Raw genomic sequence first — 13299 nt, 5'->3', positions numbered from 1 at the left:
TTTCCGTTGAAGGTGAAGTCAATCGCCGGTGCTACACCATTTAAAACATCATTGAAGAGTGATGAAGAATAGAGCACGTTGAAGTCGTTGTTGGATCCGGAAACACCGAAATATGCATGCCAAATCCATAGGCGGTAGTCGGCGACCGCTTCAAGGATAAGCGTTGGGCCACCGCCTTTGTGGCCGCTTAAGTATTGACCCCTCCAAGCAGTCGGGCAATTCTTCCACTTCCAATGCATGCAGTCAATGCTGCCTAGCATACCGGGAAAACCGTGGACTGTTTCGTGAAGATGAAGCAACCGTTGACAATCTTCGGTGGTGGGTGCCTGAAGGAATTCCTTGCCGAAAGCAGAACGAACACCGTAGCAAAAAATTTTGAGGCATAGGTGATGCACTATTTTTTAGCACTAAATAAAGCTGCAAGTATACAAAGTATATATATTAAGCTAAAGGTCAATACCGGATATCGGACACGGGGAAGGCAAACACAAAGTGTCTATCTCCTACTAAGACTCAATTACTATCTGGAAGAATGGAAGGTTTTTGAAAACTTTTTGAAAACTTTTTGAAAACAGAAAACAATATAAAGCATATAACAACTAAATGCAGATAAAACACGAAGATAATCGATAGAGATAAGGGAATCCCAGGGATGTGCGTTCACAGTTATGGTTATACAAATTCCAAACTTCAATACCCTAGCACAGTTATTACTTTGATAGGACGAGTCGCCTAGCTTATGCTCATGCGATGCAAACGTTGATTACAAAATTAGGGTTGTCAATCCTAACACGTAACTCCATAAAGCTCCTTAGACCGTTGAAAAGTCCTCACTCTCAATTAACAATGTCGTTTTAAGGGAAGCTAATTGTAGCGTCTACTAAGTGAATCTAACTCGCTAGAACTCTCTCACAGTTATGAAGCAAGCTATATTAAATCATACAAGATTGTGTCACTCAATCATGCAGCATCAAAACTACTTAGGGAAGAAACAAAGTAAAAACAAAACGGATATTAAATAGAAAAAGGAATTGTATAACCAAAGTCGTTACTAACACATCCCTAGAATCCTATGAGTTTAGTTACACATAATGAAATAAGCTAAACACATAGATTGAAGGGAAAACAATTTGAACATAAAACTAAAGCAAATAAAACCCGTAGGTTGAATCCTTGTCGTTCTTGATGTTCTTGAAATCCTTCTCCAACTCCTTGCACAAGTGAAGTACTCTAGCTTTTGATCTCTGTGAATTATTTTGCAAGTAGAAGCTCTCTGATTAGGGTTGGAGGAGTAGTATTGGAGACTCCCCTTTTGGAGGCTATGGAAGGGTTGAATTCTATGAATGAGGTTATGGGGTATATATAGGCTTTAGAAAGATTTAAATTTGGTAATAAATTTCCTCCAAGCATTAGGAAAGATGTAATTTTCGTTCCCCATAGTAGAAAGAAAGATTTGGCTTCACAAGGTAATATCTTCTTTCCTTCTTCAAATTTCTGCCTAGACTGCAGCTAGCAGCTTTGCGCGACTTTGGTAGAACGGCCATAACTCTCTCCACAGAACTCCGATTGAGGTGATTCTTGTACCATCGTGAATCTCTATTCAAGACGAAGAGAATGGTGTGTAGAACGCCCTGATCGAACTTCAGGATCGCCGGCAAATTGAGTTTAAAGACAGTTGTCGCACGCCGCGTTTTTGTGGCGGGCCGCCGCACCTTGGCCGGCGGTCGCCGCGCGTAGTCCAGAAGCTTCTGACTCCTTGTGGCGGTCGCCACACACTTCCTAGCGGTCGCCGGGCGTGTCTTTGTCTTCGCTAAGCGTCGGCGGTCGCCGGACGCTACCTGAAGCTCTCCAGATTTCCTACTTCGCGTTTTAACTCCCTTTTTAGGCTCAAATATGCACATTTCTCACAAAATATGTCAAAATACAAAAATAGATAAAATATGCAAATAATGGACATGTACAACTTTGATATTAAAAACGGACCAAATAATGGCCTTAAAACAGTGCAAAATCCGAGCGTATCAATAGGATTCCAGTTGACTCACCCACATGTAAATACTCGTCGAAGAGGTCAGCCGTTTGCCCAGTAGCAAGTTGTCGGATGGCACAAGTACACTTTTGCAACGCCGAGAGACTTTGCCGACCAGCTGCGTCTCTGCGTGATTGAAAGTATTAACCACGGGTGGACAATATGTTGACAATACGCATAAACAACCGTTTTGACATGCGAAAACGGAGCCGAAAGTAATCTTCTGGAAACCGCGGCTAGTCGGAAAAATAGTCGGCAACGAGCCTTTCGTTGGCTCCCTCTCGATCATGAGGGATGTAGCGGCGAGTTGATCTAGTTGGTCGAGGAGGAGGGGCGGGGATATTGGCTGCGACATAGGCTTCATAGGCGGCACGATATTGTTCATAGTATTCTTGTTCTTCGCACTCTGTTTCCGCAATGATATCGGTGAAATCCATTTTTGAATTTAGAGAGGGTTTGAGTGAGTGAGGAAGATGTAGATGAGTTTTATGAAATGGATGATGAATGTGTTGTATGAAAAAGTGGATGATGAATGTGTGTATTTATAGTTGTTTTTGGGATAAAAAAAATTCAAAAAAAGTTTAAAAAATTCAAAAAAATGGTAATAAACGGCTATATTTTTTGAAAATCCAAAAATATATATTTTTTAATTTTTGGTATTAGTTTCAATTTTTTTTTAAAAAAAGGAAAATCCAACGTATCGTTGGCGAATAGAATTGCACCACGTCAGTGTGCTCGTTGGCGCGGACGTGCTCGATGCATCGAGCAGCGCCGTGCTAGCGGATTGAGCGCAGCGGCGAGCAGCGGTGCACCGCACCAGCGGCACAGACGGCGTCCGTGTTAGCGAGCACCGCTGCGGATGCTGTAAAGGAAAGAAAGTATTTTTTTATCGTATGGAAGATTTTAGAAGCATGGACTTTTCAATTACTCCCTCCGTCCCAGTTTTGGAGTCACATTTTGCCATAAAAATCCGTCCTAGTTTTAGAGTCATATTTAGAATTTTCCATATTTGGTTATACAATTTTACCCCACTGTTCATCAAAATTACATCAAAATGTCATTATCTACATTAAAATAAATCAAAACAAAAATGAAAAACCAAAAAATGAAAAAGGGACCTACCTTCAACCAACTCACTTCATTTATTACACACTCCATCATCTCACTTCATTAATTACACACTCTACCAATTCCTTAAAACCCTTGCTATAACTAAATGTGACTCTAAATATGGGACGGAGGAAGTAGGTTGCAACTCAGAATAAAAGTAGGTTGAATAGAATCAATTGAAACACTAATGATTTTTTAAAAGAACACAAAATTCATCTAATTTATTTTTTATCCATGATAAAAGATGGCTATGATAAAAACATTATTCGTGTCTTGATGGTATTCAAAACCTAATATCTATTGAATAATTATAACACTTTTAAAATTTATTAGTTTCTACACTTCTAATTTTAAAAATATAATATCAACAATATTATCTACTAAAAAAGATAATAATATTAATTCTTTCTTTAGTTATGAACTTTTAGATAAAAAGTAAAATTGTGAATGGAAAAACTTTATACTAAGACATGAATACATGTTATAATATTTTTTGCATCTTTTCATATACAGAAATTAGAAAATACAAAGGCTGGGCTTCAGATATGATGAGCATGTGCCAACATTGGGTCTTAACCTAGTCGGGCCTTACCGGGCCTGTCCAGCCCAATTGAACACACAAAACTGAAAACTGTATGAATTTATCCCAATATTAGCGCGTAATTTATTTCTTCTTCTTTCTTTTGACAAAGTGCAAATCATTTACAGTCATCGCTTCACATTTTCTAATCAATTCACAAGCAGCTTAGAGAGAGAGAGAGAGCCAAAATGAAACACATTTTCAAGAAGCTTCATCACCACCCGAATCGTTCCAACGAGACCCCTCAACAACCGCCACCACCTCAGTCGCCGCCCATCTCCGATAATCGCGCTGCCTCCTCTTCTCCCGTCGCCGCTTCATCCACCAGCACCCCCGCCGTCTCAGCTGCTCCCAGTAGCGGTGCTGCTGCCACCGAGGGTAATAATAGCCTGCAGCACCACACACAGCAGGATTATTATGCCTCCGAGGAGGAGTACCAGGTCCAATTGGCGCTAGCTCTGAGCGTGTCGTCGTCTGGCCAGGACTCGGCCCTAATTGACCCAGAAAAAGCCCCGATCCGCACCACGGATAACGGCGAGGCTGCTGCGGATTTGTTGTCCCGCCGCTACTGGGTTAGTTCGCTTTACTTGTTGTTGACCCTAATTGCGCCCTTGAAAACATGTGTCCAATTTCATAATCCGGATGGCGATAATTTCGAGACTTGAAGGGTTCAATCAACCTGTTAATTTTATTTACTAAAGACCAGTTTTTACTTCTAGCTGGGGGCATATTTACTAAATTTATACTTCGTTGCTCTTAAAAATTCAATCCATGTGGATGATTTTTTGTTTTTGATTTTTAATCAGTGTATACTTTAGGTGGTTATTCTGGTTTGTTCTTTTGTTCTGATGAAGCGGGGTAGGTGAAGGTTAACTGCAGTGTATGATATAATCTTTAAGGCTACTGTTAAATGTCTCTGACCCAAATGATGCCTTTGGATTGAAAATGTACTAAGCCAATTGATTTTCGTAATTTTTAGTTGCCGGATCATGGCAACACGGGCTGTAGCTTAAGGTGTTTTGATATGCCAAAAACTTGGGTGTGATATCTATGTTTTCTTTCCATTTCTTGATGAATAGAGTAGAAAATCTGGTCTTGCATGCCATCATAAGATGTTCAACAATATATGTATATGCAGATATGCTTTGTGTGCAACATTACAAAAATGCAAGTGTGCAACATCAACACAAATGAATCTTGAGATAATTGATGAGATTTTGCATGGTTGGTATAGTTCTATATGAGGTCATTGAGGTTTGTGATCAACATGTCAGTGCTTTTAGAACATCACAAGAGACTAAATTACATAATATACTCTGATTTTGAACGATATACACAATTTAGGTTGAATGTCTGATTTAGGGATGATCATGATATATATCGTAGTATATTGCTTCACTGTTGGTGGTTGCCTTTGCATTCTGTTAGTTTTGTTTTTAGTTAGTAAATAATGACAAGTGGTGAATATTTTTTATGTTAGCATGAATACTGTAATATATTGAGACATATTTTTACACTGTAGTTATTAATTAACATCAACAGATAAAAGGTTAGATGGTAATTTTCTCTGTAATGGTAATGTATGATTAAAATAGTAAGTATTGATCGAACAAATAAAACAAACACATTTTCTTATTATAAGTGTTTGAATTGAGAGCAGGTTTGGGAAGTTAAAATAATCCATCCCTGTCATAGGTTTTGACCTCAAGAACGTGGCCCTGGTAATAAATATTAGCCTCCGGTGGTGTTCGGTTTCCTAGATAAAATAGTACTAAGATATAATCTAGGATTAATTTGTGAGATTATTTTAGTTGGAGGGGGTTGGCTATGACTAATTATCACATGATTATCCATCTAGGATTGAGTTGTGGGATTCAATCTCATGAACGGAACACACCACATATTTAATCCCGAGATACAATCTTGCAAACCGAACATCCCCTCCGTGTACAAGACCACTGATATCTAGTATAATAAGATGTATTAGTGGCAAACTGAAATTGGTTGCTATGTAGAGCTATATGTTAAAATACAAGCAATATACCATTCTTTGAACAATATGTGCAATCGTAGTGGTGCGAAGCGACAATTTATGCTTTGAATAAGTTTTGTCGGCCTCAATTTGGAGCACATCATTGGCTTTAATACAGGGTCTCTGTCCAGATCCTAAAGGACTTCATTGCCTTTTTTATAGCTCATTGTATTGTTTGGCTCATGAATTTTTTATATTATTTCTTTTACTGCTAAAATTATTCTAAATTGGATAAAAAACTGAACTTCATTTTTGTGATGTCAACTTGTGTTTGTTTCATCTCCTGTCAGAATTTTGGTGTCCTCGACTTTGAGGAGAGAGTGGTGGATGGGTTCTATGATGTATATAATCTATCTTCTGATCCAGCATCTCGAGGGAACATGCCTTCTCTTACAGATCTTGAAAGCGATACTGGGGCCTCTGATTATGAGGTTGTCATTGTAAACAGAAAAATAGACCCAGCTTTGGAGGAGCTGATGCAGATAGCACACTGCATTGAATTAGACTGCCCTACATCTGAGATCAATCTGCTCATACAGAGACTGGCTGAACTTGTTACAGAACATTTAGGTGGTCCTGTACGTGATGCGAATGTCATTTTGGCTAAATGGATTGAAAGAAGTATGAAGTTGAGAACATCTCTCCACACCAGTGTGCTGCCTATTGGATCCTTAAGAATTGGCCTTTCACGTCACCGAGCATTGCTTTTCAAGGCAAGATGAAGTTCTTAAGTATTATTTTACTCTTTTATTCTCTGTTATACCAATGGCAGGTATACCTCCTTTGGCGGTACATAAGTCGTAAGTGACATGTGGTGCGTATCCATTGCATAGGTAGATGATGTATTGCTGATTATTTTAGAAAGTCTTTTAGGTGCTCTTTTTAGGCTTAAAAAAGGAAAATGTTTCCCTTCCTTCTTTTTAGGTGAACTTGAACTCTGATTCATGGTTTTGAATTCAATTATGCTGTCAAATATGAGGAGAAAGTATTGCTTTAGAATTCAAGAGTGTGAAACCTTAGGATTTGTGTAAAACGCTAAAACAACACACCATCTAGAAGCTATGAGCTGTTGACCCAACACATTTTTCTGGATTTATAAAATGTTATGCCTGCTCTTAAAAAAAATAAGGTGAAAATGATTTTGGATTTGAGGTGAAAATGATGCACCAAAGTAGTTTGGTGACAGGATACTTGCTTGGGGTCTGCGGGATCTAGGAACAGAAAATGCTGTTGAAATTACGAGTGACTCATAGAGACATGTGCTGGAGTTGGGGATGAAGTAACTACAAGGCCAAAGGTTCTAAAACAAGGTCATATACTGGCTTCCTTGAGGCATTTCTCTTTTTAACGATAGGAATTTTTTCTGGAGCAGTATGGGCTAACAAAGCATGGTGATCCTATTGGAGTTGGGATCCAAAAGAAACATGGGCCTTTATTACTTGGATCATATTTGCAATTTGTTTACATACTCAAGCAAATATTTTCGTCAGGAAAAACAATTAGAGGTTGACACTCAATGCCACATTGTTTTCTTTGATAAGTAAATACAGCTTTACCCCAAAATAACCTTTACTCGATAGTACATTTTCTAAGAAATTTAGTATATCCACTTTTATTTTTCTTTGAAATAGTTTTAGTTTGTCTTCACTCTTCACCAAGGTGTCAAGGTCTCATCAAGATAGTTGTAATGTGTGGAATTGTGAGATTGTACTTGAGGCAGTTTTTATATATACTACTGGTTCACAATTTTCTGAAGTAGGAGGTTAAAGACAAATTCAACATTTTCTGAACATTTTCTAGATGAGGGCATGAGAAGCCTTCATAATGCAGCCAAAGGTAGGCTATAAATATTAATTACCTACAAACTGGAGCATATAACCTTAATTTGAACTCGCAAATACTTTCTTTGAAAAGTCTTTCCCATGTTTCTAAAATGTGATCTAAGACGCTAGCAAGTACCATGAAGTCTGGTTGTTCTGGATTTCCTTGTGTTTTAAGATGTGGAACAATCTTTGTCAATGCATATAATCTCCCAGTTATATAACTACTTGGATTGAAAGGTTGGCAATTAGCCAATGGATTTTCCTTTCTTCCAGAGTTTGACAGTGAAGTTTTGTCAAGGATTTAGCTATGACAGAATAGGTTTCTTTTCCACTCAAATAATGGATTCTTTGTTCTTGTTGAAAGGCTTGCATAGGTTCAACTCGAAAGCTTTATACTGTCCATAAGGGCAAAAAGGAAGTGCTCAAGACCCTTTATTATGCTATAATGATATCAAATTTTTGTTGCATTTGAGCTGTTCCATTATTTATTTATTTTTTTGGATGCAGGCGTTAGCTGATAGTGTTGGAATACCTTGCAGATTAGTGAAGGGTAGTCATTACACTGGTGTTGAGGATGATGCTGTTAACATCATAAAGCTACATGATGATAGGTAACATATCAAATATATACTCCCTCCACCCCTAGCTAGTTGATGCATTTCTTCTGGGCACGAAGTTTAAGAAATTGATGTTTAAAGGTTAAATGAAGAGAGAACAAAGTAAGAAAGAGAAAGAAAGAATAAAGGAAGAGAAAGGATAAAGTTTTTGCCGAAAAAAGGAAATGGAGCAAGTAGCATGGGACGGAGGGAGTATTTATTTTAGATAATGGCTCTTTTGTTTAAATCCTGATTGGATGAGAGGATCCTTGTCGTCTCTTATAATGTTGAAGACCGGTTTATTATGAAAGAGAGAAACATTTGTTGTAAACCTTGTGATAATATAGCTAATTGAAAACTATATTGTGTAAAGGGAAACCTATAGACGCCTCTCGTATTTCTCAACTCAGGAAATCTTGAAAATTGTGGTGTGCCCATTCTCTTTCTTTTAATCTAGAGCAAGCCAGCCATAGCTCTTTGGGCCTTACAGGCTCTGAGTAATCACTTAAGCTAAAATGGTTTCTAAATTTGTGAACCTAAACCCTATGTGGTTGTAGTTAAACGGGCCACTATTGGACGACTCAAACAATTCAAATGGGCTAATCTTTGGTTTTCGGGAAGATATTAACAAGCTCCTGTTTAAAAGGCCCGTCTTATATTCTGTTCACATTAAATAGGCTGACACAATTGTGCACCTAACCCTAGAATTCTCATGTTAGTTGGGTCAGCTCATCGAGTCACGGGCAGTTTAACATCTGTAAGTGTTAACTATGTTGAGGGGTTAAATTCTTGTTTCTTGGAATGATAGTTTATTGTCAGCTAAAGGACCATGTATATAGTTGAATATTCTTCTTGAATCTCACATGTAATAGCTTTTACCATATCATCCACTCACTATACTCCTAGGCATGCTAATGTGGTTTGCATACTTTATCGGTCAATTATTACATATTTTCCTGTTACATATTACTTGAAGTAAATCATTTTTCTGGTGCAGTGAGTGCTTGGTTGATCTCATGGGAGCTCCTGGGACACTAATCCCTGCCGATGCTCTTAGTGGAAGGGATACTCCTTTGAAGCCATACAGTACACAGTCAAGTAGGCTTCCCAGTTCAGACCCTAGAGTTTCATCAACTCAGCCTGGTTATTTGGGTGGATATAATTTGCCTTTGGGTGCTACATACTGGAAGCCAGAAGCACTTCTTACAGATGCTAGTGTTAATGATGGAGTAGGGACTTCTGGACTTCATGACAATGTACCTTCTGCTAATCAGTCGGGCCATGGTGTGTCTCAGGGAATTGGAAGTTCACTATATAAAGGGGGCCGTGGACCAAACTTAATTAGTGATGGTGCCAGGATAAATTTAAATGTGGTTCCATACAGCCCAAAAACCACTGAAGACCCAAAAAATCTTTTTGCTGATCTGAATCCCTTCCTATTAAAAGGATCTGGCAAAACAGTTGTACAGAATGATATTTCAAATGAAGCTGGAAAAATGCAATTTTCAAAGAATAATCTTATCAGTGGCCGCCCTCCTTCACCCTTGATGTGGAAAAATCGTCATGCGTGGAATGACGTTCCTAAAGAAAACGAATCTGGTTTTCCAGAAGGATCATCTGGGAAGAACAATGCAGGAACTAAGAAAGGAAATGCACCATCAGTCCTTTCCACAAGTTCAAAACCACCAGCCAAAGCCTCTAAGTTTCCTGAAAAATCCTTAATTGATTCTGCAGATAGACGTGACGATACATATAATAACAACTTTATGTCAGCATCTGGTGAAAGTGGACATGGTCAATTGCCTCCAGGGAAAGATTCTAGTTTGAATAATAGTGAAACATATCTCAGGGAGGATAGGGACATTGTTAAGAATGAAGAGTCTAAAGTAGGAGACAGCGAGAGTGTCATAACTAGGTTGCATGGGGAAAAGAAAATTTTGCCAGACAGGTTAAGCATGGCAAATATGAAAATGAAGGGAAATGAAGGTTCTAGCAATTCACTCAATCTTGGTACTAATCATGCTGATACAGAGATTGATGATGTTGTTGATTGTGAAATCGTCTGGGAAGATCTTGTCCTGGGTGAAAGGATTGGACTAGGTAATGTAGTTGTCTACCACTTTTTATCTGCTGCAACATTACATGCCTTAAGTTTTAAGTATCTATGAAATCTTTCTTTGTGCTCGTGATCTGGGCTGTGGTTGCACTTCCTAAAACTGTAATCATCATCATAATGTTTGGGTACTGGCTCCTTCTGTATTCTCTCTTTGTTTCTGTATCATCTAATAAGTTTGTAGGCGTCCTTCATAATTTTTCTCGTATGTATGATTTATGTCAAATCACTGTGTACTACCTTATTCAGGTTCCTATGGAGAGGTCTACCATGCTGATTGGAATGGCACTGTAAGTTGTCGATATCATTCTGAACTTTTTCAACTATCAAAAACATATATTGACATATTCCCATTTAGGTCTAATAAGACCAGGCAGATTTGCTCTGGGGCACAGAAAATTTGTTACTTTAATAGCTTGATAATAACCCTTGCTTGATTGTAGTAATTGTTAAGACCTGTTTAAGCATTGTAAATGCATGCCCCCTTGTTGAGATAATTGATTTTTTAATACAACTTATACAAGTATGTTCGTCTGTTTTGTAAAACCTCACATTGGCATGTAATTTGATTGGTCTCTATGTAGTAGTGTTGGTATAGCAGGGGCGGAATTTATGCTCTACCCCTTACTTTTGCTAATAGCTTTCTGGTTGGTAGATAAACAGTGAAGTCATTTTTGAACATATTGAACCCTGAATCTGGATTGTTTTGTCAACAGGAAGTTGCTGTGAAGAAGTTTCTTGACCAAGATTTCTCAGGTGCCGCCTTGGACGAGTTCAAGAGAGAAGTAAGGACCTGCTTTCCTTGATTTTCCTGTAAACTTGAAATGTTTGATACAGTTGAGAGACTGGCCTGTTAGATTAGTGCAACGATACCCCCAAAGGATTTTGAGCATATCTTCTACTGATAGCCGATTAAATTTCTTGTACACTGCCTCCCACTCAACACAAAAACTCCTTGAAGAAAATCCAGAAGTCGTCAAAATCATTACGTCTGCTGGTGTAACTAATTACTGGATTGTATTGAGTTTACAGTATTTTCAACATCATGAATGGCAATATGGTTTTTCCTGTGCATTTCTTGTTCCTCAATGGTTTGACATGAATAGACATTGTAAACTTACATAGAGTTAAATTGGTTATGCTACCAAGTCACCTTTCCGTTTGCTGCTACCCTCTGAGTTTCTTCTTAAAGCTGTATGTAATAACTATTGTGTGCTAGTATATTATTTCACAAAAATGTGGCTTTTGTATTTCAGGTACGGATAATGCGTAGGTTACGCCATCCAAACGTAGTTCTTTTTATGGGGGCAGTGACTCGCCCACCAAACCTTTCCATCATTACTGAGTTTCTGCCTCGGTATGTTGCTTCAACTGTAGTTGTTCCTTATTCCTGTGGATCATGTTATGCTTTAGCATTTAACCATTAAGGATCATGTTTTCATGTAATCATATCAGTGGACCTCAGTCCTTCCTATATCATTTTTTGTTTTCCAGTGGAAGCTTGTACCGGATCATTCATCGCCCTCATTGTCAAATTGATGAAAAGAGGAGGATTAAAATGGCTCTGGATGTGGTACAGATGTCGAATTTGGATATGTTTTTCACAATACTTTCCTATTTTTGTCAATACAAATGTTTGGAGGTCATATTGTAGGCTAAAGGCATGAACTGCTTACACACAAGTATACCGACAATAGTCCACCGCGATTTAAAATCTCCTAATCTCTTAGTGGACAATAACTGGAATGTCAAGGTATTCTCAAATTGTATAAATTCAGTTCAAGCCCATGAATTTATCATTTTTTTTAAAGTCTAGTAATCTTTTATAAATCAAAGCCCATGAGCAGGTCTTTATTTTTGGTGGCTGGGTGTTTTAGTTGTATACGAAATGTGATGCAGGTGGGTGATTTCGGATTGTCACGCTTGAAGCACAATACATTTTTGTCATCTAAGTCTACTGCAGGAACGGTGAGCTTCGCCCTAGCTAATAATGCCTTTTTCAGCAATCAATGTTAGTATATGATATATGTTGTTCTTTATCTGACATTTTTCTGTTCTTGTGTTTATTGACTTTTGGGGTGAAGCCCGAGTGGATGGCGCCAGAAGTTCTTCGAAATGAGCCTTCAAATGAAAAGTAAGTATGCTTATAAACATTCGCAGTCATATCCAATATTTGATGTTCTATGCTGCTTTGGTGACCACATATCGACCAAAAGGCTTATCTTAATCTCATGTAAAGTTGGTAGCCAAATGATTGACTAAAAGTACAGTAATAGACAAATTTAACTTGTTATTATTGTATCAATGAAGTACTAAAAATAGTTAAGAGCCATCCTTTTGACCTGCTGCGAGTGTCGACAGGTGTGATGTATATAGCTTCGGTATTATTCTGTGGGAACTGGCAACACTCAAATTGCCTTGGAGCGGAATGAATCCTATGCAAGTTGTAGGTGCAGTAGGTTTCCAAAACCGTCGTCTCGACATACCAAAAGATGTTGATCCCCTTGTTGGAAGGATAATATGGGAATGTTGGCAGACGTACGTATTTGTGAATATTTCATTATGTTTATCTCTTATACGTACTAATTTCCACCTGGCCTGCTGCCATGCCAGGGACCCGAATTTGCGACCCTCTTTTGCCCAGCTGTGTGTGGCGCTAAAGCCTTTGCAGCGGCTTGTTGTTTCTTCACATGTAGAGCAACCACAAGTAAATTCTACACCTTAAGACTTTTTTTCATTTGCACAAGTGTGAGTATAGCAAAATGATGTGTCCAAGTGAATGGGATTTTGATCTGTAAATGTATATCTATGAACATGGTTGAAAGAGAGAAAAACAAAGAATCCCAAGTGGAAAATAATCTGTATTTGGGCTGGCATTATTGTATAGTCGTCAGATATATAAGTCTAGTCTTGCCCAAAGGCCTTGTAATGTATATATACCATCTCTTGTTTCAGGCTACCTATCATTCATCTTCTATTTCTTGACACTGCACAGAATGTCCCTGACTCCCTTCAT

At 38.3% G+C, this 13299-nt stretch overlaps 1 protein-coding gene across 1 annotated transcript; it reads left to right on the top strand.

Moving 5' to 3' along the window:
* Positions 1-3838: 3838 nt before the first annotated feature.
* On the top strand, positions 3839-13270 carry LOC125205172 (serine/threonine-protein kinase EDR1). Its single transcript, XM_048103995.1, has 13 exons — positions 3839-4291; positions 6042-6464; positions 8082-8185; positions 9168-10270; positions 10533-10573; positions 11000-11068; positions 11540-11640; positions 11778-11856; positions 11938-12036; positions 12183-12251; positions 12368-12417; positions 12645-12821; positions 12897-13270. The coding sequence occupies exons 1-13, from the start codon at positions 3908-3910 to the stop codon at positions 13006-13008; spliced, it is 2811 nt and encodes a 936-aa protein (XP_047959952.1). The 5' UTR covers positions 3839-3907; the 3' UTR covers positions 13009-13270.
* Positions 13271-13299: the final 29 nt, after the last annotated feature.

Source organism: Salvia hispanica, chromosome 2 (genome assembly GCF_023119035.1).
Source record: "Salvia hispanica cultivar TCC Black 2014 chromosome 2, UniMelb_Shisp_WGS_1.0, whole genome shotgun sequence".
Lineage (NCBI taxonomy): Eukaryota > Viridiplantae > Streptophyta > Magnoliopsida > Lamiales > Lamiaceae > Salvia > Salvia hispanica.
The sequence above is the reverse complement of the archived record's forward strand: the minus strand, read 5'-3'. Positions and strand labels throughout refer to the sequence as shown.